Source organism: Platalea leucorodia (assembly GCF_965183815.1).
Source record: "Platalea leucorodia genome assembly, chromosome: 2".
Classification (NCBI taxonomy): domain Eukaryota; kingdom Metazoa; phylum Chordata; class Aves; order Pelecaniformes; family Threskiornithidae; genus Platalea; species Platalea leucorodia.
Window position 1 is genome coordinate 31080059 of NC_138824.1, and position 25852 is coordinate 31105910.

Consider the following 25852-nt stretch of genomic DNA (forward strand, 5'->3'; position numbering starts at 1 on the left):
GCCTCAAGGTCATTGGCAGACTCCAATTTCTATCAGTTTCCTAAACCACTTCAATTTTTCTTTGCAGAAGTTTGGTTCCAGTTTAGTCACCATGTCATCTGTTTCTCATATCGGTTCTTTTCAGTATATTAAGCAACAATTCACTCAAGTTTCTTTTTCCTGCTTACATCACCCAATATTCTACTTCAGATTCTCATTTTGTTGTTCTTTACCAAAACAAACAGTAGCAGAGCACAACAAACGCACTGAACTTCTTCCTAGCAGTATTAGTATGGCTTCCTGGACCTCTCCTAGTCTTTCTTACACCAACAATCACATGCTGCTCACCAAAGTATATTAGTAATTCCACTAAATCTATTTACTCCATCTAGCGTTTACAGACACTATTGGCTCATAATAGGGATTTCAGGACAGTTACAAAAAATTAAGAGTACAAGAGAAGCAAGCATTAGAGCCAATTTTTAAGCCAATAGCTGTTGGTGTGTAAGAGTTTTGAAATTAAGACAGTAAAAACTACAACTCTAAAACAAACATTTTGTTCACCTAGGTAGCTTGGTTTGGTAAACAAGAGAAATAACAGAAAGAACAAAAATTTTTGTATAACACTAATGAAAAAGCTCTTATGTATATATACACTTCCATGTTTACAATAAATTTGTGCGGGAGGTCACCAGATACAAAAAATTTAAAAATAAAACCTCTTTCTAGTACTGCATCAGGTACCTTCCTTCACACCCTATACCAAGAGTGCTGATTCAGTATGACATTTCTGCAACCAGCGTGCGGGCTTTTGTCTCGGAGATTTCAAATTATGATTATATTGTAGAAAAGTGTCATTAAACTCTGACTGTCACAGAGGAAAACTTTACCACCGTATTTAACAGACAGTTGTAGTGGTTTGAACAATCTCTCTCTGCAGATCTAGAAGTCAGCCTCAACTTTCCAGAAAGATCATATAACCATCTTTCTCCTGTCACCTTCCTCCTCCTCCACACCTCTCATGGGGGTTCAGCTGTTTCAAGGCCCAGCTGTGATAGGGTACAGCTGTATATCCCTGACTCACATTGCTGCAGAAACAGGTAAGTTGAGAGCACTGTAAGAAAAGCTGCAGTGCAGAGCTATGCAAGATAAGAAAGGTGAAATTTCAGAGAAGTAGGACCATTAGTAGCTTAAAGATTCAAAACAAAAAATATCAGTGTGGAAAGGTGTGACATACTGAGGGGAAAAAAAAGCAACGAATCAGCCAGTTTTGGTGGTGCCAGTGGCTTCAGTGGGTAATGGCACAGAGGATTCATCCCATGGAGCAGCAGATACCAACCTTCCTCCTCCTGACTGATGCCTGCCTGGCCAGCAAAGACTCTTAGGTGTCTTAGGGAAGTGCAGGCACATTTAGGCTGATACATCACTACATCCTAGCAATCTTTTGTGTGCATGTGCCAAAAATAATTGCTTTATACTTTTAAGCTGCATATACCTTGTTTGCAGTCTCTTTGCACATGATTACATGTACCCTAAGTGACCCAAAAAAGACAGTACTTATCAATGTTTTCACTTTAACTCACTAAATATTCACTGAGCAAGGATACAGCAGGTGTTCAGACTAGGTCCAAGCCCACATTTGCACCTTGAATCTCTGACAGTTACCACAGTACCTTATGTCTGGGCCACACCACTTCCTAGTTAGCACTACAAGTCCCCTCCACATCCTCAGAGGCTTGGCAGGCACAATTCTGAGAACAACCACAAAGAACAAGGCCAGTGTGCCAGCAAAAGTAAGGTTTCAGGTCTTTATGCTCTGTAAATGGCTTGAGAGTAGGATCATTAGATGCTACCTCTATTTCCATCAGCAGTCTAATGATTTAACCTTCCTCAAGTCAAACCAACTACAGGGTTAAACAGAAGTGTTCTGGTAGGTATGTGTCTCAGCTGGTGTCCCGCTATTTCCCTTTTTGCTTTCCCTTTTGCTGTTCCAGCCCAGAACTGAACAGGTTAGCACTGAACTATGTTGATTAAAACAAACACAGCTGGTGCTTGCAGGACAAACCCTGGGACAGCCCCTCCAACACACTACCTTTACCACAGGGGAGAAAGGAGTGGGCACTTAAATACAGCCTCCTCCTGAGTCCCTGGCAACCCGAACCAGAGAGTCACCCTGAGAAGCCCTGCTCCCCATGATAACAGCTTGACTTGGAAAGAAAAGCAGCAATCAGCCAGGCTGTTAATTCGCTTGACTTCACACTGAAATGAAGCCTGCGCTTCATGGTCCCAGCTAGAAGTAGCAACTTCAGTGCCTGCCAGGTCCCCATGGAGGCACATGCTTGCCAGCTTCCTCACTTCAACACCTTGCTGACGGATCAGAAAGTTTGAGGGAATGGCCTTGGATTGAACCACAGTGTAATGTAGACTTTTTCCTATACACTGAAAGGCTCTTAGCATAGGCCTTAATTGCATTTTAATTGGAAGGCAATAAATATTAGGTATATGTCATAATGAAGAGCTAGTCATTGCCTTCTTCTGAATAGGTAAAGGAAGTCATCTTCAGATGCTGAAAAGAGGGGCTGCAAATGCCCTGTGTCGTATCTGGCCACTGCTGAGTAACAATTAGTGAAAAGAAAATTCCACCTGTAAGTGAAATTTGCAGAATTATACTCAAACCTGCCTTGTTATTTTTCACTCAATAGACCTGACTACTCCTGTTTCAGTTCATACAGAGGAGCTTGACTAGACTTTTAAGTAAATGTTCCCTGGGAACATCCATGGCCATAAAGTCTGTTACTGAAAGGGCTGTACACAGTCTCTCCCCCATGCTGTTACTGTATTGCATTGCGAAACTCAAATGCATCAAGAACTGGTATACCCATACTGTGGTTTAAAAACCAGAGACAACAAGGTATTATTATTAGTGACAGCATAGCTGTGGCAGGTCAGCTCAGTGGCAGAAGAATAAGCAGAAGTAGCAACAAATACATGGATGCTAGCCCACATGGTGGGAATAATACCCCAGCTAGGTATTTTAAATCTAATTCAGGTCTGTATAACAAAACCTCAATCATGATTTAATTGTATTGTAGCTGTTCTCAGAGTCAGCTTGTCGAGACAGCAGTAATACACTGAGAAGGGGAAAAAAAATCAGGAAAGGGCATAACATTTTAATCTGTTTACACATGCCCAATGACTAACTCTGAACGGAAATACTTCAACAATAAGCACATAGAGATTAAGATTATGCAGTAGAAAAAAAAAAAAGAGTTTAACATACAAACATCCTTTCCCCACAACAGTCTTCTCCAGACCCTTTCTGCAGCCTCGTAAAGAAGGATGCAGCGGGAAGAAATACACAAAAACACACGATGAGCTGACCTGTATAAAGCTGACTCAGACATATTTGAAATACCTTGCAGTTTGAAGAATTAGCTGATCACACGGTGTTGTTTTCTACTATCATTTATTAGTAATCTAAAAGAATTCTTGAGTCCATACCTTTATTGGAAAACATTAACAGTAAAGGGAGATATATAGAAACCAGTTATATAGACATGCACACAGCAACATCCAACTTCAGTCTAACTGCACCTGGGAAAAACAAAGTCATACCGCACAAGCCTTGGCTGCAAGACACTTGGCCCCCAGTCCAGCAGAGTTACGGTTTAATATTTCAACTCGGGCCCAGGGCAGACACCGCAACAGAGCTTTGAGTTACAAGCAGCAGGTACTCACTAGAGCTCCGTCCACAGCCGACAAGCCCTCGTACGTCTTCCACGCCTTCTCCCTCACGCTCTCCGTCGCTTTCAGAGCATCACAGAGCACAACGAAGTCAGCTTCGCCGATTTCGAGCCTAGGGAAAGCAAAAGCCGTCACCAGCGGGGGCTCCGCGCGGCTCACCGGCTGCACGCCGGACCCCGCGCCGGGAGGGAACGCCACTTGCGGAGGGGCGCCCCGGGCTGACCCCGCCCCACACCGCGGGAAGGGGCGCAGCCCGCACCCCCGGGCCCGCCACCTCCGGCCGCGGGGCAGCCCGACCGCCTCCCCAGCCCCGCCGCAGCGCGGCGGCTCCCGCAGGACGGTCCCGGCCCGGGCGGCGCTTACCGGGGGGCGGCGGGCGGTGCCGAGCCGCTGTCGGGGCTGGCGCGCTGGCTCCTGGCGGCGGCGCCCGCCCTGCGGGAGGGCTTGGGCGGCATGGCGGCCCGCGCGCGGGCGGCCGTTGGGCCCCGCCGTTCGAGCGCCCGCCGCGGGCGGCAGTAACGACGGGCCGCCGGCTAACGCTCCCCTGCCCCCTCCCCGCCGCCCAAACCGCGGGAAAACTGCGTCACCGCCAGCCGCTCTTCCGTCACTTCCGGGCCGGCTGCCGCTCCCCCACCCCACCCGCCGGCGAGGAGCGGCGACCGCGCCCCCGAAACACAGACCGGCTCGGCGCCTCTCGGAACCCGGAAGGAGAAGCTGCCCGCGCCAGCCGCTCAGCCAATGAACGCGCTCCTTTCTCCCCGCTAGCCAATAGGAGCCGGCTCCGCTTCGTGCGTCCCGGCAACTGGAGCGAGGGCGGTGGTTGGCGGGCGGGGCGGGGCGGGGCGGGGCGGGACTCCCTGAGGTAGCGGCGCCGCCCGCCCGCCCGCCCCGCCTCGGTTTTACAGCTGCAGTGGGTCAAAGCCGAGGACCCAGCGAGGGAAGGAGCGGTGACGTCCGACCGTCGCAGCCGGAGATGGCAGGTGACGGAGGGAGAAAGGACGTCTTGGCGAGGTGGTCAACGCCACTTCCGGACAAAAGGACCACTTGCAGCCTGGGCGTTAGAGATCCTCCAGGGTCCTTCGGTCACCCCAGAGACTATCGCCCGGCTGTTTCTGGTATTTCAGGTACTCAACAAGCTGGAGGCAGTCGATACATCTTCTCTGTGACGTGGGAAGAACCGTAGACCTATATATATAACAATAAATAACTACACAGATGTAGAGTAGGACAGAAGTTACAAATCCTTCATGGCTGTCTCTCAATCTGACATTCATCCAAGTCCTAACTAAAATACTGCTTTGCACACTCTGTGTTGCAGTTATGGATAATGCAAGAAATTCTCCAGTCTTCAGGGATCTTCTGGATTTTAAACCAGTGAGATTCAAACTTCCAGTGTCCCCATTCACAGATCTTAAAAATCTCCTCTGTTGTCTGCAGTCGTATATCCGTGTTTAGAAGGCAGATCACTGCTGCAAATTAGCACATTTCCTTTCAGATTTTTATGATGACAACTTGTTAGAAAAAGCAAAATCTTTGTAAGTAAGGACTCTTACTACATGCATATATTTGTCATTCATCTGTAAAGCAACTAGTTTTAGCGAGATTGCTGTCAAAGTTCTGGATTTAAAGAAGAAAATATGAGTACAACTATGGTATACAATAAAAAATCACCAGTATTTTCAAGATTCACGCACTTTATTAAATTTGTTCAAGCTTTTTCTTTATATTCATTAACTTATTTAAAAACAGGAGAACAGTCTATTTTTCTGGTTCATAATGAGAATTAAACCAATTACAGTAAAGTGAATAGAGAACAAATGGGATTTCTGAGGCAAAGCAAGGTACATAAACACCAAATGAAACATTTGAGTTGTAGTCTGTAGTGGGATTTAGACATTCCTTATTATGATTCTAGTAAAACTGTGACAGTAACTTTACCCTGCTTCTAAGCACATTTAAAATACTTCTTATAATCAGATGATCAGATGCTGTGGAAGGTTTGGAGTCCAGGACTGCATGTCGTCTACAGTTGAACCACAGACAGATCTACCAGCTTGGAAAAGTAAGATAAAATCCTAAACCACAGATGAGTCTGTTGTCCTTCCCTCACAACTGGCTTTAAGAGCACAGAAGAATTTAAAATGAGAGCAAAGCATCTCGGAAAACTTGGTCGGAGCCAGTGGAGACCCTCCCAGCTGTCAGCAAGAAGGAAACACACCCTCCTGGGTAGCTTCCCTCACAGCTGCTTTAACATGCTTTTAGAGCCAGGCCCTAGATCATCCAAATGATAGGCAAAGAATTTGTGTTGCTCTCATAACCCCTGTGCATTAATGCTTAGGGAACATTGTATCTTTTTAAAGAGTTGACAACCAGCCTCAGTGTGAATACTAATTTTCTAAAATTGTTAGTGTGCCAAGCACCTTCTCAAGTCAAGTTTTATGCGCATTTTCATCAAACAAGGCACTTAGGGCTCCCCTCCATAAGCAGGTACAACCAAAAAGTAATCTCAGAATCCTTCAAGTTACAACTGGAGGGAGAAGAAGAGAGGCAGCAGGTGAATCAACCTACAATAGCCTTTAATCCTCCATCCCGGAGCCTCAGATGTAGTAACTACATCTAAACTGCAGTAGGAAGACTTAATGTGTATGTATGTACTTCCAAAGAAAGGCACATGCACGTGTAAAACTATGTGTAAATTGCTGCGCGTTCTTTTCTCCATTGTTAGATATACCGATTTGAATGTTGTAATCCTGTATTTTAGAACATTTTCTTTTAAATGGAGCCTTTGTTCTTTTGGAATAAAATGACAAAGGAACGAAGAAAAGCAGCTCTTACCGGGAGGAAAAAAAAAGAACCAAAGGAAACACTGCAAGGTCAAACAAAGTACTAATGATAATTTCTCATCTGGCCTGACAATATCTTTATTCTAAACATCTTGCTACAACAGCTTTTGAAGTTGTAGGTCATAGACAGATGGCAGTCTGTGAAACATTGCCCAGTCAGGCAGTCCTGACTCATTGCTTCCAGCTGCTAAACAATCTTAAGTAATTTTATTATCTTAATTTTTTCACTTAAAACTGTTGCTATAGTTTCATTGTAATTGCCGGTGGGAATAGAAGTCATGCTTTCATTGCAAATGAAATCAAGCCTTTTTATTTTGACTCTTACTGCTCAGATATGATAGAAGCTTGCTACTTTTTTAGTTTTCATAAAAATGAAATATTTGCGATGGGGGAACTTGATTTAAGTGCACCGCGTGGTCTACCAAGACTAGCTGCTTATTTCTACATTATCACAGACCTCTACCGCTTAAGTTACAATTACAATAAAATCAGTTTTTCCGGAGATGCATGGCAGAAATGTATGTACTAAAACCACTAAATTGGGAGCTTTTGGATATTAGTCCGAGTACTAAATATTGGCAGAATTTTTGCTTGAATAAAGCCCATAGGCTGTAAAACTCATGGATTATAAAAATGTCTGCCCAAATCACACCCCATTTCCCTGCCTGTAACAGGCAGAATTTACCAGGGCAAGCGGTGGGAGGGCATAACCTCCCCCGGCCGGCCTGTGCGCGGGCATCCCCCGCGCTGCGCAGGAGCCACCAGCCTCCCACCATCAGCGTCACCCGGAGCTCAGCTCTCCCTCTCAGAGCCCCAGCACGAGTGCTAACGGGAGCCAGGAGAAGGTGACGGACTGCCCTGGCTGCCTGCGGGCCAGCTCTTCTCCAGCTGCTGCCCTACAGGCCCCAGGCCTTAGGAGGGATTTCTCTGGAGCACCACCTGGAGCGACAGACAGACAGACAGACAGTCACGGTCCGCTTCAGGAGTGCCTCGGGGACACTAAGGCCGTGGTTTGAACCAGGCCTTTTCCACTCCCCAGCGTGACCTCCCCTGGTAACGCTGCCTTGCAATTGGGCTGGCATCAGCTCTGCCTTTGAAGCTGGAAAGGGTTTACGAGTGTGATGGGGTGAAACTGGCTGGTTGTACCCCTTGTTGGTGAGCCTGGCCCCTAATATCATTGTATCCTACATAAAGACTCAGTTCAAAATACAAAGGATAAAAAACAGTTCTAAAAGTTAATATTTCTAGTGGTGTAAAATCCATAGGGACCATGACAAACCTCAACCCATTTCTCTTTAAATAGAGAGGTGTTTGTTACATGTTGCCTCCTCTAACAGTTCAAAGCCTTTCTCTCTCTATACACATTATTAATAAAAATAATATTTTCGCTGCACATTTACAGACACCTGTGACTTGCTCTTCTCAGAGCATTACGTAGTGCACTGCTGGACTCTTAGATACTGCAGTGATGAGCTCAAGGCAGGAATCTCTTTCAGTAAAAGTGTTTGACCAAATTGTTAGTGGGATCTGAAAGGACACTGACTGTTGTTGCCGGATGGAGAAACGTCTGCACGTATATGACGCCTATATGCAAACCGCCAGATTTCTGCTAGCATTGAGGACCAGGGTACTAAGAAATAAAATCCCTGACTGATGCAATTCATCAAATGAAGCCTTAGTGCAATTACATCATCAGAAAAAAACTAATCATTCCCGATGCAGCTTTCCTTGCCTGTGGAAGCTGTCCGGACATCGGTATAAGACATGCCTTTGCAGGCACGGCTGCGTCGCACCACGTGCTTTGTCACGCAGGTACCGCCCTGCGCCACCCCAGCAAGCAAAGTGCCTCTAACCCCAGACCCTGCCCCTGGGGTGCGCAGGACATCCTGCACCCCCTCTGCCGGGCCGCTCGTTTTGGTTAGTACTGCCAACTGATAATGAAATAAAGGTCAACAAACAAACCAACCACAACCCTCTTGTCGCTTGCAATTACACAGCCACATTAATGACCCCGTTGCAATCCCTCCCTTCCCGTCCTGCTCAGTTCCAGGTTCTGCTTCCTCTCTCCGCGTGAGAAAGTGTGCTCCGGCATGGGCAACACCCTCTCCTGCTGCTGGCGGTCTCCCCAGCAAGGATGTTTCCCATGCCTCCTCTTCCAAGCTTTCCCAAGCCCACAAGAAGCAGAATATGCTCTACTGGAAGTAGTTCTCAGGAAGAAAATTAATTTTAACCGACAACCTGAAAACCAATTGAAAATGAGCAACTGTAGCCTATAGCGAACAAACGGGAATTTGCCTGCATTAAATCTACCTGTGATCTTGTTCTTTTCTTTTTGTTAAAAGTGAGCCTAAGATGACGAAAACATTTGTGTAGAGTATTCCAACAAAACTCACAGCATGAAAACGCTATAGGCTCTTCTATGTTGCTTCCCCCGTAACAGTAAAGTATCCTTCTACAACTAGAACAAACTGCCAGTAAGCGTACAGCTCTGCTATTATTTCTACACCACAGGCTTCTGCTAACACAGCCGCGTCGGACTTCCATCCTCCCGTGCAACTCGTACCTGCCCACCTTTCCAGAGGACAACGCTACTCTCAGTCGATGGCTTTGCTAAACCTCCGTTGGCTTCCACAGTACTGATTCAGCTGGAAACAATCTTCTTCAAACAAATGAATCCAGCCCCTACTTTTTGTCTCTGCAAGTGCAACACATCTGTGCCCCTTGCTTCAGGTAACCCCCCAGCTGCTGCTTGCACCAGATAACCAAACTCTTGCATTTTCTGTCCAGCAGACCTTCAGTATTTTCTTCATGCCAAAACTTGCCCCGTGGCTCTTTACTAAAGCTGCAAGGCTTCAACTAGAGAAGGAGGGAAGACTTGGAGCTTTCATCGCGCTTTGCAAGCCCAGGTCACACGCATCAACGGGTGACAATACCCTTACACACGCAAAGACCTACGGAACGTCAGAGGCTGTTTGGGACCCACGAGAGAGCAACACAGCCCCCTCCACCAAACAAGTACGGTGGTTACGGGATAGTGACACTTCTTTGGTTTTGCTACTTCGATGACAAAGTTTGTCCCAGCATTAGGATTCATTTTCTTTCTTACAGGGAGTTTTAAAAATATTTGCAAAGATGATTGTCCAATGAGGTCATTTTTATACTAACCCTTTTCTGGAATTCATTGGGCTAGACATGTGGTTTTCTTCAGTATAGCACAGCTATGTTTATTTATTATACTCTTTTTTTTACTTAAAAAATAAAAAAAGGGAAAAAGCCCAAGCAGCAGCTAGAGCTGTTTTTTTCCCATGGATTTGTGTCCCATGCTTCATTGACTTTCTTTAAGAGGGCAGAAGTTCCAACAGGAGCTTTTCCTGCACTCCGGGTGTTACAGGTCTTCTTCCCGTACAAACTGCCTGGCTTTTAATAAGATGTGAGCACACGCTGGGAGCCTTCCCTCAGCGCACACGAGTTTCTCCCTCCTTCCCCACGCTTATTTTCACACTACTGATAGAAATAAATTTCCTTCTGCCATCCAACAGCTTCAAAAGTTATTAGGGACGCAGGCATGCAGCATGATCATATAAACCTATTTCTCCTTACCTCCGCCACCCCTTCAGCACTCTTTTGCTGCTGTCTCCATTAAAGGACACACCACAGATCGCAAAGTTTCTTACCGAGTTTTATTTTGCAAATAAGTTAAAGATGATACGAGGCTTACTTAAAAATTGGCAAGTTTCATGTTAACTTACAGAAAACAGAACGGCACGCCCATGAAAAGGTAGGAAACATGCTTAAAAGTACTTCGGCATGAATCTTGCATCATACGGGGTTCCAAAGAACGCACCAGCAACCCTTTCCTGATGTATCTTTGACCTTTATTGCAAACACACAATTGCAACATCCTGACTGTTTGTAGTAAAGTTTTCCCAGTGGATTTTCCAGCTTGCTTACATCTATACCAAAGTGTAGCTATGTAAATATAATTTATACATGAGCGCCTAACCTATACCTACGTGAGCCTTTATTTGCTGTTCGTGACTGCCATGCACCATCGAGAATGGATTAAAAAAGTCCAGCTTTCAGAAAGTAACAATTATACTTTTTGTTTTATATATAATGCACTGACGCCAAGACTAAACTGTAAATTAAGCCAAATGCAGATGAAGAAAAAAAAATGTGTTGTGTATTTAAGAAACTTCCTTTAAAACAAATTATTTTATCTTGATCCAAACATTCACAATAGCAGGAAGCTGGATGATAGCATGTTTTCAATCATATAATAGCTCCAAAACCAGTAACGCATCCTTCCACTATATTAAGAAAAGATCCTTTAAAAGATGAAAAATAAAGATTAGTCCAAAGCCTCTGGATTGCATTAACCTAAGACAAAAGATTTGGACACCTATGGTGCATGTTATTTAAAAATCGGTTTAAGCGGTATTTTTTTGCAAACAAATATGCGAATATTCTATTAAACATTCCTACTTTCCTGATAAATCGATGCTCAAAATATGGCCAGAAAGACGAGTCAGTTCCCATATTATGGAAGCTTAGAAGTGGATTTTGAGAGAGATTTTCCAGCCTTCTTTTTGAGTATCACTCCCTTTTTTTCCTCTCCTGTTATTTTTCTTGCAACCAGCTTCAAAACAGCAGGTACTACGATACATCTTACCCTGCGCTCTCACCGACAAAAGTTGCCATTTCAAAGATCCCAATCATATAAAAAAATTCAAACTTGCTTTAAGTGTAAATGGCATGATACAGAATGGTATTAGCGATATTTGAGCTACTCTAGCTCCAGCTGAACGGGCGCAGCTCCGTGGCACAGGCTGACAGGAATGCCGTGAAGTTGAACAGAGGGAAATGCAAAGCCCTGCAGGTAGCGAACGCTCCGGGCTCTCAGCGGGGTCAGCCTGACGCACGGCACGCTCTACATTACGTACGTCATTTGGCAAATACTCCAGCCAGGGATTTCAGACATTAACAACAGGCTAAGTCAGCTTTGCATCTCCGCTCTGATTGTATGTATTGTGGAAACACCGCCCCAGAATTTAAGCAAGCGGCGCAATATTGCCTTTAAATGCAAAAGGAACAGAAAAACATGCTTCTCTGTTCATATTTCTTTTCTCAGCCATCACCTCTTCCATTTTATCTTCTCGCTTTTAAAAACAGCACTGCAAGTAAAAAGCATTAATTTTAACTGTAGTCCCCTCCTCTAAAAAAAAACCCCAGTAATAGCAAAAGAAAACACAAGACTTTTAGACAAACAGGTTTATAAGGTTTATTTTCCATTGCACGTACATGGATTATATACAAGTTAGTAACATAAGTTACTTCTTAATTTTCTAAAAGATTGGTACAGCAAACACTTGCCATTTTAAAACATCAAGTCAGAAATCAATCTAAAAAGGTAAATATGACAATATTTTAAAAACAAAACAAATTGCACTTTGTTAGGGAGAGTCAAATACAGGTTTGTCTATATGCTGTAACAAACTATATAGCAGGTAATATTACAGTTAGAAGTAGCTCTTGCAGTCCATTTGTACATTAATAATTCTCTTCAATTTTACTTAATTAAAAACTGGTGGATATTTCAAAGACTTTCTCTTCTTCCTAGTATTCAAGATTCATCACATGAAATGCACTAGCAACTAAGTCTTTATACAATTGCTATTCAAATATAAGAACACCACACCTGAAAATAAGGAAAAAACTAAAACGTATTGATTTTACATGTATCATGAGATGAAAAGTATGGAAGGTGTTCAGCAATAAAGCCCTGTCCACTACTTACATAAAAGAAGATTTTAAAAAATAATCACTGCACACGAATACAAAGGGTGGGGTCATACTGTAGTTGTTAAGTCTCCTGGAACAGTAATATTCCTCATTACTGTTCACAGATGAGTGTTTCCATAGCAAACCTGTTCTCAAAGTGTCGAATCTTTCGGCAATTGACGGCTTCGCGCTTCTGAATTCCTGTTTGTATTAGTAAAGAACAATGGAGGGTAAACAGAAGAGGGGATGAGGTACATCAGAGACATAACAGTTCTACATTTGCTATAATAAGATGTCACCAGAAATCAGAACTACCCCTCCTTGATCCCCCTTCTCAGGGGAAACACACATAGGGACACATTCATACTTCGAAAAATCGATAAGCAGGCAATGATCCTGAAGGTGTGGTGAACCAAATCGCAGAGCTGGTTTAGTTAAAACCAACCTGCCCAAACCCCTCGCTGGCTATTTTAACCCAGATCAGTTCCTAATCTCCCTCTCTGTGCATCTGTAAAAACGCTGGTGGGAACATGAGAGAGGGAACAGCAAAGGAATAAACTGCCATAGGCAAAAAAGAGTGGAGTAGTAGTATTTAAACAACATCTTGGAATGGGAGAAAGACAGATTTTAACCAAATTTTAGCTGAACTAATGCCAACCTATGCTCATCATTTGATGATGATGATCCCACAGGATCAACACGCTGAATTTTGAACTGGATTTTGCTATTAAGACCTTTTCATTTTTAAACGTAGTTCTAAATTATTTTTATAAAATGTATTGCTTTTCCTTGTTTTCCCGAGCAGTCAGGTCCAACAGTAAGACTAAAGCAATTAAACTGCTTCAGTGTGCACTGGCACATGGCATATAGTTAAAAAAAACCAAAACCAAACCCAAACAAACAAAACCCGCAAGCCTGAGTAAAATCTGAGTGAAAATTTTAAGGCAGTATTTAATAGCTTCTCAAGACTCTTCCAAATGATGTTTTTTAAACATTTTCCATGAACGAGTACCAAGCACTACAATTCTCCTACGAAGACAACTCTTACTCACATTTCACTGATGCAAATAGGAAGATGTGGACTAATTTATAGATGGCTTTAATGACAAGAAGAACCTGCAATTCTGTACTTGGACTACAAGGCTATGGCTTCTCATATATTAAAGGTTTTGTTGGCTTTGGGGGGTGGGGGTGGATCAAGAAACAAGATTAAAGAAAAGCATCAATGAAAGCCTGAACCCCAGAAAACAAACCCATGCATACACACATATCTTAGCAGCTCCTAGCTCACTGGGGCCTTGAGCACTTTTGCACAATAAAACGCCTTATTTCCATACCTACACAGAAAATATCAGATGTACTTAAGCCCACAGAGCCGGTTACTGCAATAAGCAACCTTGCTTTAATAAAAGTCATTCCTTTCAACACAATCAAGCCTATTCACTGAACTCAAGCGTCATTGAACTTTCTGCCAACACAAAAGATCGCAGGAGGAACATTTACCTTTCATGGCTTCTTTGCGCTGTAGTTTATAGGTTTCCTTGCCACGGCAGAGGCGGTAAATAAAGAATCCCAGCTGATCCACATTTTCAATGCGATCAGTAACAATCATCTGTTCATGAATCAAATAGGACTGAGGCAGATATGTTCCAGCCTGTTGAACAAAAATGTAACAGCTCTGTCAAAAGCCACCGCTTCGTGGTCTAAGTACACAAGAAACACTTTTCAATGTGTTTCTTTAACATGGCTGTGACATATCTTCTTTGAATTCTTTCAAAATATGTATTACCCACAGAATTTTATTCTAAATGTGCACACGTGACTGCACTGCACTACAGAAATACCTAATGATTATATTCAAAAAGGTCATGAAACTTCCACCGGTGCATACGTCCACCGCCCTCCTGCTACAGTAACGTCAGTCTTCAGCAGAGAAGAAATGTTTCCTTCCAGAAGGACCCGCTGTCACGGATCAGTCCTGCGCTTACCATCCAAAGTTTTCACTTGATTAACAACAGCCCAACAGACCTCAGTGGGAGCTACTCCCAAATAGGAGCTGGCAGAAACGTGCTCTACACGGAGACACTCTTGCTGATGAAGCACTCCAGCTGCAGTCTACTCCAGCTGCAGTCCACGGGGTTTGGGAAGCCTTCAACATATTCACAGCGTGAGTCACAACTCTCAAGCCGAATGCAAGACGAGACCATCCAGCCCCTTAAGTTATTATGGTGACTCCCACGATTGTTTATATGGAAAGGTGTTAAAAAGCCATGGGGGTATATCAGGTGTTTTAAGGCAATACACTGAAAAAGGGAAGAGCCACGACGACATGCAAAGGCTTCCCAAGCCTTTTCTGGTCCCTTCAGTGCTATTTTGCCACAGCTGAAATGATGGAGGAATCCGGCTCTGTGCACACCTCACTGTACACGGCTGAAGCTGCACATACTTAGCTATCAGCCAATTTCCTAATACTGCCACGGGTAAATAATCATCAACTTTTTTGAAATATTACTTCATTTAAGAAGTCCTGTTAGTGTGATTCTAAATTATGGCAGTAGAGAAGGTGTGGCTTGCTTTCTAAAAATAAAATGATCGCTTATTATGGAAACAAATCCAGCTTCTGTGGCGAAAGATCACTGTATTTTTTTATTGACAATAAAAAGCTTGAAATTTCCATTCCAAAACAAGACTTTTTCAGTCCAAGCAACATGTTGAGAAGAAGTTGATTAAATGCTACTCTTTTCAGTAAAGAAACAAAGGACTGTATAAAATTCACTTTAAATTATGAAAATTTTCTTCAGCACGTACTATGAGGAAAACAACAGCAATTTGTTTTCTTTAAATAAGAGCTTGGAAGACTTCACACTCCCAAATTATCCCACTCATTATTTGTTAATTAAAATCACTGTAAATTACTGTATCTTAACCCCTGGTCTCTTGAATTTCAGGAGAGAGCCCCAAGGGAGCCCCAGAGCGCTGCGGGACACTGGTAGGGTGGGCACCGGCAGGGTGGGCTGCGGTGCTGAGGACTTGGGGCAGCCCGCGAGGATGCTCCTGGGCTCATGCCCTCCAAACCGCAGGACCTCCCGGACCACCCCCCGAACCTGGCCTTCTCGGCCCTCCCAGGGAGCGCAAAAGGAGGGGGAGCTCAGTGCAGGAATCTCCTCTGCTCAGCTGCTGCAGGAGCAATCACCCAGCACTGGGACCCAGCATAGCTGCAAATATCATCATCTTTGAGACATCCTGTGTATCGCGTACGGTTAAAATTGGCCAGCTGGCTCAACAACAGGAACAAGGTGAATGAGCAAGTATACCTGGGTTTTGGCCTTATTCCCCAAGGAAAGGAGGCCTTTCACTGTCTGCATATTCAAGCAAACTGTATCAATATATAGAGAAGTCATTCTTTAGGCTAGAATTATGGCTTTTTTTAAAAAAAACAGAACAGCCCAGAGCACCTCCAGTTTCATAAAATGCCCTCTTCAAGTATAGCGATTTTTTCTTTTTAATGAAACAAGCACTTTAATTTCATACTTTTTTTTCCTTGTGCAACCAGTGTGACTGCAGGACAGTGAACAGGAATTTACTCACTTCATGCATCTGCAGAATAGTTTCCCAAATTTCAGTTACAAAACATTTAGCCTGATTTTCTGAGACATCAAATGCCCACAGCTTTTTGTTAATACAATGAGAATTAAACAGATGTCTCATAAAATTAGGGCACTCAGCTGTTGGGGACAATGATCAAAACAGTTTGCTTTTGCACAGATTTTCAATTACATGCGTGATGCCTGGTTATCCTCTTACTTGTAAACCAAGCATATTTTATTTAGTACTAATGACAAACTAGAAAATTAACAGATTTTAATAGTGGAATTTGTGTGAACTAAAAATGGAAACAAGACAGCATACACAGAGTGAAAAAATATGGGGTCACTGAGTTTTACAGCCACCACCTCATCCTTATGCACAGGAAGTGAGAGTGGTTAAATAGCCGGTCTCAAAATAGGCAGCAGAAAAGCAGCAGAGGACTTGTGAAGTCATTTTTCACATGAAATTTATTTATATACACGAACCACTCAGAAATGGCTAAAATGGTTCCTGGAGTCCTAATTCCAAAGCCTTGTTTGAAAGATGCAAACCCAAAGATGATATTAACAATTCTAAAGTTACAAAAGCCCAGTAAAATAAAATTTAAAACACTCTCCCCAAATCTTAGACATAAGCTAGCTTATCAGCTCTCTTCCCCACCCAGAGTGTTTTGCTGTTCTGTAAAGAAACCAGAAGGCTGAAAAACAAGGTAAATGCTATTTAAATCTGCATTAAAAGCATATATATGTGAGAGTTAAAAAAAAGATGAAAATGATTCATATTAAATTAGTAACAGACACCATTAGATTACCTACTTTGGCCTCCTCAATTTCACAGGCCATTACATTTCACCCAGTTACTACTACTACAGCGTGGGGAACAGCGTGTCCCCATGGTGGCAACAAGCCAGCCAGCACCAGCACCAGCACCAGAAGCCTGGCAGTAGTGCTCAATTATCAGACCCTGCTGGGAAGCGATTAGGAGCTCCCACAACATCATTCTGAAGACTCATGTTCGGTCGTTCAGCGATTGTGGTATCTCAGTCCTTTCCACAGTCCTTGTTTTTAAGGGCAACGAATCTTGTTCTGACGGTCTGGTGCTCGCAGAACCAGGAATCTCGCTATACTAAAAACCCTCTTGCTTAAATGGGCTTTGCTAATCATGCAATGCAAATCCTGATCACTCCTACAAAACCTCCCTGGAAACAGGAATATCCATCTTAAGGCTGCTGGAAGCCTCATGAACTCGCATGCAGTGCTAGTCCACCACACGTCCCGCCACATCTAACTTCCCTGAGCATGCACAGGAGATCCAACACACCTCATGTACATCACCCTCAAGGCACTGGTTCAGTTCCACGTAGGGGCCGACCCTAGGGACCTATGCTTTAAACAATGCCCATGTTAGAAGGATTTCCCAGTATATCTACTTCAAGCCTCTCAGCTAACCAGTCTTAGTCCAGCAAATACATGCTTTATGGAAACTTGAGTCACAAAAACACATAGACTACTATCAAAGAATCTAGGTACACCACATTTACACAATTTTGTGAGCCAAATTTGTACCATCAAATAATAAAATCAGGTTTGTTTGCCTTCCTCTGAATTAATAATTCCTTCATGGTTGTAGTTAATTAACTAAGAAGGTTATAGACTTTTTTTTTTTTTCTCTCTTTGCAAAGATCTCTCGTGATCCGTTAACTTTCTAATGCATGAGCCTTGTGTGAATGTCAGAGTTCTGGGGAAAAAAAAAAAATTCTCCTTTTTCCCTGTTTTAAGAACAAATTACTTAACGATTTAACCATACCTTGATGTTGATGAGCAGCTCCAGGAAATTTTTTGGCGGCATAACAACCGAAGTGTTCAGAGGAATCACATAGCACTTATCCAGGCTAAGGTCAAGATAGGCAGTGAGTCTCTGTTGAGGAAAAATTTATTTTAATCAAAATAACAAGATCAGAAAATTCACATACAGACTTTGCTGAACTGCTATTGCCTTGTGTTGTTCTTCAAATTATTGTTTTGTTCCCTATAAAGTCTGTCCAACAAACTCCAATTTGAGGGTAAGTAAACGCAGAAATAAAAGCCAGTCTCGATGAGAGTTTAGATCTATGACACGGATTTGTGCAAGGCAGCAGGTGATAAGTAGCTCAAATGCACTACAGTAACGAAATTACAAAGGTGATTCCCTAACAGCTCAGATACAAGTACAGTATTCATTTCTTCCTAGTGCCTGTATTTTGAAACAACAGGGCAAAAACCCTGCTCTAATCTCCACGCTTTTATACTTTGTTAAAGTGTAATGGGGAAAACCTGCTGGTAAGAACAAAATATAGAAGGAAAAAAATACTGTTACAGATAATGCAACAAAAATCCTTTTATTTTCAAAAATACTACTGACTTGAAGTGTTAATGATTAGTCATAGCTGGATTATCTTTATAGTGAACTTCAATATTTGCCATTATTTGATAAAAAGAGAGACATAAAAGCCCAGTGAATTATCCGACGAATCCTATGGCTCCGTTCACTGAGCTGTGTTTTACTGCCTCTGTTCTTGCTCAAGATCACATTATCTCAAGCTGATGAAAGCTCTAAGGCTGCAGACGTATATAAAATACTGAGCACCAAGAGCGCAACAGTCAAAATAGTACCAGGACAGCAATCATCAGTGCAACTAATCTCATTACATGGCCATAAGTGCTGTGCCTATGGCAAATGATCCTTGCACTGACCTTTAGAGCAAATGGGTTAACCCATTAAATCAAAAGGTAAAATTCTAATATTATATTGTTCCTATTCACTTCTTATGTACTGCTTTCTTTTTTTCTGGTTTTCCCTCTAGAGACTTTGCTCTAACTCTTAACAGAAGCTCCCTAAATATATTCAGGAATATTTTTAAATGACATAGCTCAAGCAAGCAATGTTTTCCTCCAAATCTGGTTATGAATATTTGATAGATAGCACTCATTTTGCCTGGAAAACTTGAAACTCTGAAGTTTGCATAAAAAAATAGGACGCTTCCCCTATTCTTCTTTTTCAGCCTTGCTTAAAAAAGCCATTCAAGCAAAGTCTTCAAATGTTCAGAGAAATTTAGCTTCCTGAAAATCAGCTGTAGAACATTTCATCGCCATCAGACAGCTTCCATCAGGCTGCTACAGAAAAGAAGGGCTTCTAATTGTCTTACAGCTCTGTCGTTAATAGCGAGAGCTGCAGGCCTGTCAACTGCCTTACCGAAAATTTATTACCACGATTCCTATCAATCAAAGTTGTTTCCACAAAAAAGGAAGAAACAGCTAAAAGTGCCTTGATACCCTGGTTCAGTGCCTTTAGGAATCACAGTAGCCTGTGGTGGACAAGGAGAATTTAGCTTCTGCTAGGCTTCCCACAGCATCTGGAAAACGAGCTCTCTTCCATGGTCGGTCAGCTGGTCGCTTCCTTCCCTTTCTGCTGCTGCTTTGGGGTTTCTGAGTTATGCTACGAGACCAAGCTCTGGGGGTGCTTGAACATACCTAGTGACGTCAGACGCAATCAGGCCCTGCAAGTTGAGGTCAAAGCTACGATAGCCCTTTCTAAACTTTCCTTGGCACCACAGCAGTTGGTCAAATTCTGGTTCGGTGGACACAGCACAGCAAGAACAATATTTGCTTTACTTCCTCATATTAAGGAAAGGAAATAGCTCTAAGATTTTTCCCTTTCTAAAAACAGAACCGTATTTGCAAATGGTGGTTTACAAACTACCTCATGATTTAACGCTGTATTTTGTATGCCCGGGTAATAATTGCTTGCAGCCTGCTGCTGATCAAAACGTTTCTGCTGCCTCCTCCACCCATTGCTTTCCCCCACCACAATAATTAGGGAGTACATTTATCAGAATGACTGAGGGGGAACATTTTTCAAGTTTTAAATGCTTTCAACTTCTTCAGAAATATTTCTTACCCGGTGGAAGTCATGGACGATATCAGCAGGATCGCTATCAGCAAACTCAGGGACCGGCACACTGATAAACTCAACATCTTCCTCCTCCAGGATCTGAATATTTTGCTCAATCGTGTGGTAGCGAGCACTCTGAGCCTCTGCCCCAGGCTCAGGTAAACTTAAGCCATCTTCAATGTACTTTATTCCACAGAAATACACACCACCCTGCTAAAAATAGTAAACAACCCAGCAACAAAGACATCAGTTGCCTTGTTAGAAGTTTAAAACTAATATTCTCAAAGCACTGTAGAGAAGAAAAACGTGTCAGACTAGATGAAATATTTCCCTTTAATTTGATTCGTACACCAAAGTAGGAGCCAGTTGCTATCTGCAACAGGACCATGGGTAAAACCTTGATTGTACTGAACCCAGAGGGAGTCCTTCCCTTGAGTTCAAGGAAAACAGGATCCTGGAAGCAGGTTCTTAAAATCTAGTCTTCTGAATTGCATCCGTTACCTGTGGCACATTGCATCTTATTTTTAGAAAGACAAGGAAGTTCCTATGTCTATATGCACGCATATTATTATTAGATTATGATTTAACTGCAGTCAATAATTACAATTTACGACATTGAAATTGATCATCCAAATCACCTTTAAAAAGCAAATCTAACTCTGAATTTGGTCCTGCTTGCAGCAGGGGGTTGGACCAGATGACTTCAAGAGTCTCCTTCCAACTTCAATTATTCTGTGAAGTTGCTTAGTTTTGCAAGGCTTCAGAAGTTTTGAAAGTCAGTTTCTAAAATAAATTATTTTTTGTTTTGAACAGTTTTAAAAGACAAAAAGGTAATAAAAAGAATTTAAAACAACCAATCTGTGTCTTTCTGTCACAGTACACATGGCAGGTTACCTAAGCGAAGCATAAAATAAAGTTCTGAGTCAGAAGAAGTCATATACCAAATTTATAGGCCAGATAGTTTTAGAAAGATACAACTTATGCACATACACATGCCATCAAGTTTTACATTGAAAACATGTCTTCAGTGCAATGTTAGCTCAATTCCTGAATGTTTCCTTCAACCCAGATCTGATTCATAAACAAGCACCACAGGTTTGAATTAAACGGCACTTTCAATTTCAGCTAGCTGGCATGTGAAAGGCAGAGCACCGCGGTGCTAAGCACGGATGAAACATGCATTAGTAATACAGCAGGCCTTCAGCTACTCTCAGCTTGTTAATCCACCAAGATACACTATGCTATTTAAGCATCGTTTGCAACACTACTCCTCCCCTGTAAGTTAGGTTAACGTGATAGCCAAAGAGACTATAAACTGCAAGTTCAGCTACAATTTCTCATGTTTAATCACTTTGCCTTCCACATTAGCAGTAACTAAAATGAGGAAAAAAAAAATCCTGGTAGCAGGGACAAGAACGCAGAATTTCTACCTTATGATTATGTGCGCTAACCAGGGGGCTAGAGGGATTCATGTTTTGCTTACACTCTCCCTTTCTGACCCTGTGAATCTTGCAACCCCGGCAGTTTCTGAAGGAGGGAGGGTGTGCTCGCACCACCTGGGCAACAGCCCGGCACATCCAGCGCTGCCCAGTGACAATTCCCCCCCCCCCGAGGAAGACAATTTTTAACTCAGATCTCCCATGTTTCAGGTAAATGCTCCACTTCCCTGGCACCGCTGCCTTCACAGGGCTCCTCTTACAGTGGTGCCATTTGTTAAAGACTGAAAATACATTTTGTCAGAGGTCTGATCTTGTCAGCGCGGATTAGACTTGACAGAGCATGCTTAACCACGCTGACTGTGCGTCTCCCAAGTCCCCTGCAGGGCCTGTATTTCTTATCCCTGTGGAGGCTAGGAAGGAGGAGAGTCACTGCCCTGCTTTGACAAGCAGCCCCTTTCCCGCGCATTAGCAGGACCGCGTGCTTCCAGGAAATCTGGGGTCAAACAAGGAGGCTTTCAAGGGGTTAATCCACCTCCAGTATTTGGCACTTCGAAACAGGAGAGAAAGCAGGTGAAAATTTGGGACACCACTAGGGTTCCTAAACCCAAGCCCTATTTAGACATAATCCTTTCTCTGCAAAGTAAGGTTTTCAAAAGTGCTGCTCCCTTTCATTTGCCAGCTTCGCTCCCGCCCTCCCCCGCTGATACGTAACTTCAGAGCAGGCCATAGACTTTGCTTTTAGAAAACCAAAAGAAAAGTTTTGGAAAGAAGAAAAAGTAGAAAGGCTATTTGGTTTAAGCTGTTGCTCCTCTTCCCTCTTCTAAATGTGAGGCATAACAGAAAAAAACACAACCCCCCCATAACAAAATGTATTTGACTTACCTGGAATGCAAAATATTTGTACAGATAGGCACCACCCAGGATCACACCAGCCAGCATAAAGGCCAATCCGAAGCACATGCACCAGCACCAGGCCCTCCTCTGCCCAACAGGCACAGCATCCTCAGGGTCCTGCAAGGCATCGGAGGGAGACCCTCAACGCACCGTTCCGAAGACACGTATGATAGCAGATACTTCAGACCCTCAACACACGTATGATAGCAGATACTTAGACCCTGAACACGTGTATGATAGCAGATACTTCAGGCCCACCAAGTACAAACATCGCATCTATCAGAAAAGGCTATGCACGCTTTATCACAATTGTTTGGGAACGTATTTTATTTGGAAACATGTTTTATTTCATAAAGTTTAAAACATCTATTTACATTGAGGTTTAGGAAAACCTGTACTAACAGTCACTTCTAATGCCACTGTCACCTACTAAATTAGCGGACTTAAGTCTTAAGGAAGAGAAAAACGTAATAAAATCTCCCGAGATACCTAATAACACACAGTAAGCCACTTTACAGATTGCAGACAGAAAAACATCCGTTCTCAGGCAGCCTCCATGCAACAACAGCAGAGCGAGGAAGCCAATTCAGAAAGGTCAGATTCTTTTTTATCTTGGTATACGCCAATTAAGTGAACCTGAAGAACCAACGAAAGATCAAAGGCAATAAGAACAGCAAAATATATCCTTTCCTCTGTTGTTCTATCAGGAAGAAAGAGACTTCACCACCTCTTTGCTGGCAGAGTAAGAAGAGTGAGAATGAAAAAAACGATGCTTTGTAAGTTGTAGTTAGGGAAGTTTTCTGCTCTGAGACAGCGTTGGCCATGCCTCACTCGATCTGCTGAGCATGTTATGCTAAAGGAATGACAGGATGTTTCCCCTGTGGGGCACTAGTTTGCATAACCATGCAGTCCCCACAGGCATCCTAAGCAATAAACTGCTGCTTGCAAAATCTTTCCTCTATCAGCCACATCACAATGCTCTTTTCTTCCCCAAGTGTTTACATAACTCACATCCAAAAAAAAAAGAAAAAAAAAAAATCCAACCAAAAAACCCCCATCCTTTAATCACCCTCTTCCAAGCCATGATAATCCTGGGAAAATATCAGAATTCAAATAAATACAAAGCAATTCATTACCCCTTTGCAACCAAAAAAACAATAGAGTAGCATGATGATCGAGGTGAAATCATTACAGACAAATAAACAAAAAACCCCAAACCAGAAAATGGAGGAAGAGCATGAAGGAAGCGCTTGAGAAAGCATCGATAGCTATCGTTGTCCTGCCCCATGTGGGTTTTCTTCCAGTATTTGCTAATTACGACGACTTCCCACTTGAACAAAGTTGTAGGTGTAGTCTCCACCCTGCATTGGTCCAGAGGGGAGGAATGCCACTCATCTGGCCAAAGCCATCTAAGCAAGTCTGACACCAAATGGAAATGGGACCCTCCCTGTAAATGGTGGGGGAAAAGAGGCGTTTCCTGAGAATGACTCATGCCAACCAGCCCTGAGAGGGTCTTTTGGAGGGAATTCCAAATTGGAGGGACTTCTATAACACTGATTATAGAGGGAGATTCCTTGGTTAACGAACTAGGTACCTAATTCATATGCAGCTAAAATTAGGTGATGTGAAACCCACCTTTACAGTACACTGCAATTATCTTTCATACAGAAGTGGCAATGCAGCTTCTCTGCCAGGCAACAGCTGCCAAAGTCTGATTCAGAAATATTTAGAGTCGAACTCCAAAGATATTTCACAGATTTTGTTTTATGTTGTCGTGCAAACTATCGCAGTAAATCAGGTTGTGAAATCTCCATCTTTGGAGGTTTTCATGGTTCAACTAGACAAAGCCATAGCTGATCTTGCTTTGGCAACCATCCTGTGCCTAAAGGGAGGCTGGACCAGATGACTTCCAGAGGCCCCTTCCAACCAACATTTCTGGGATACGTTACAAGGCAAAGTGAGAGTGGCTAGAAAACAGTTGCCATGGACTGAAAAAGCAGAATGAAAACAAAAGTAACAACTTTTAAATGTTTTTACATTACTAATTATTTAAGGAATTCAGTGTAAAGAATTACAGGATTACTAGCTGCGTGGGTTTTTTAACCTGGCTGTTTGCTAAGACTGAGAATAGAACGTAATACCCATGGTAATCTAATTAACTTTCAGGTCAGGTTAAGATTCACTGTGGATTCTTCTATAAATCACCTCAATTATAAATCTAAACCAGGTAAAACAAGGATTTTTATTTTTATGTTGCCCCGTATCATTAGGTAACTATTTCCCTAGATATTTCAACACATACAGGACACCTAATTGAAACTTTTTAAAATAGCTGTCATTTAAACTGTTGTAAGTTAATGTCAGAAAAACGGATAGCAAACTGGCTCTGGGATACAATGCCAAAATACTCCCTAGTGCAGAATATAAAGAGTATCTTTATTCCTTCCCAGCGCTGCTTTTATTTCCTTCCTTTTTTTTTTAACTCCAAGCAGAATTATCCATTAGTGGAATAACTGCCTCTTCCATTTTTACATCAGACAGGCTTACAAAATATGCATCTGGGAAATGGTGCACGAGGCACACACAGTGTGAACACCTACCTGGAAATGGGGGTGAATGTCAAATTAATTTTGTACAGGCCACAAAAATAATCAGAAAAAAGGAAACTTTTACACTTTTACCATGCTAGGAGGAACCTGAAGGACAAGTTTATCAGTATTCCACCCTAATTTTGTTTTGATATACGAGATGACAGATGTAAATGATACATTTAATACAACTCTTTAATCCTCTACCAGCAGCTCCATGTTATCATTGTTATTTCTGAAGGCATCCCTAATGGTGGCACAGTAACACATTTTATATTTGTAGTTGCCTATTGCATTGATTTGTCCACAGCCTACTGAAAACAGCAGACCAAATTTAGAGCAAGAGTTCAAGCCCAGTTTAGCCTCTTGCTTAGGTCAGTACATGAAAGTATTGCATCTCAGTACAGTGGAACCACAAGCATTAGGTAACACTGAAAACATTTTATGCTGTTGAAGGAGAACACAGAATTTATTTCCTCTTCTGAATCTGAAAACTAGGTACACCATCAAGCAGTTTAAAACCAGCTTAAATTATTATAAATAACCTACTGAAGCTAAATTATACTCATATTAGTAGCTGTCCCATGGCTAAGGTGGCTATGCTTTTGTAGTGTTGCCATGACAGCTTAGTTTGGGCTGAATTGACCCAAAAGAATAATTCATCCCTCGCTATATAAATCTGACCCTCCGCACTGCGAGAGAAGAAAGTGCGACGGATGCTGACCCTCCTTCCAGGTGACTCACGGTCTGAAAGAAAAAACATTAAGTGAAAGTGGATCCCCACTAAGAGGGACAATGCTGAATTAGCACCTCTCCCCACATAGTTACAACCACACTTTGTTCCCAGATAGCGGCGCCGGCTTCTGAAGCCAGAGCACAACATGAGATTGCAGCATCACTGACTAATTTTTCTCTAGGTCAGCTTTCTACTGCCAGAGGTATCTGACAAAAGAAAGCATCATGTACTTGAGGTGAAGATTGACCTCTAGAAACATGCACCTCTACTTTTGTGAGCAGCAATAATTAATCACTGCTGTTCCGGTCCTTTTCTTTCCCCTCTTCTGCT

The 25852-nt window shown here is 42.6% G+C and overlaps 2 protein-coding genes across 3 annotated transcripts in view; both read right to left on the reverse strand.

The window, feature by feature from the left end:
• Positions 1–4255, reverse strand: part of RB1 (RB transcriptional corepressor 1) — a 74108-nt gene extending 69853 nt beyond the window's left edge. Inside the window, 2 exon segments of the mRNA XM_082338032.1 lie at positions 3718–3835; positions 4087–4255. Of these exon segments, the coding sequence (XP_082194158.1) occupies positions 3718–3835; positions 4087–4178 (210 nt within the window). The 5' untranslated portion in view covers positions 4179–4255.
• A 7567-nt stretch (positions 4256–11822) lies between these two features.
• The window catches only part of ITM2B (integral membrane protein 2B), a 29385-nt gene continuing 15355 nt past the window's right edge, over positions 11823–25852 (reverse strand). The window contains exons 2-6 of one of the 2 annotated variants that reach the window (XM_082332548.1): positions 22187–22315; positions 19872–20075; positions 17742–17852; positions 13851–14001; positions 11823–12548 (exon numbers count right to left, since the gene is read on the reverse strand). In XM_082332548.1, the coding sequence (XP_082188674.1) occupies positions 12460–12548; positions 13851–14001; positions 17742–17852; positions 19872–20075; positions 22187–22315 (684 nt within the window). In that variant the 3' untranslated portion in view covers positions 11823–12459. Of the gene's footprint in view, positions 12549–13850; positions 14002–17741; positions 17853–19871; positions 20079–22186; positions 22316–25852 lie in introns of both variants that reach the window. The other variant, XM_082332547.1, reaches the window with a different exon arrangement.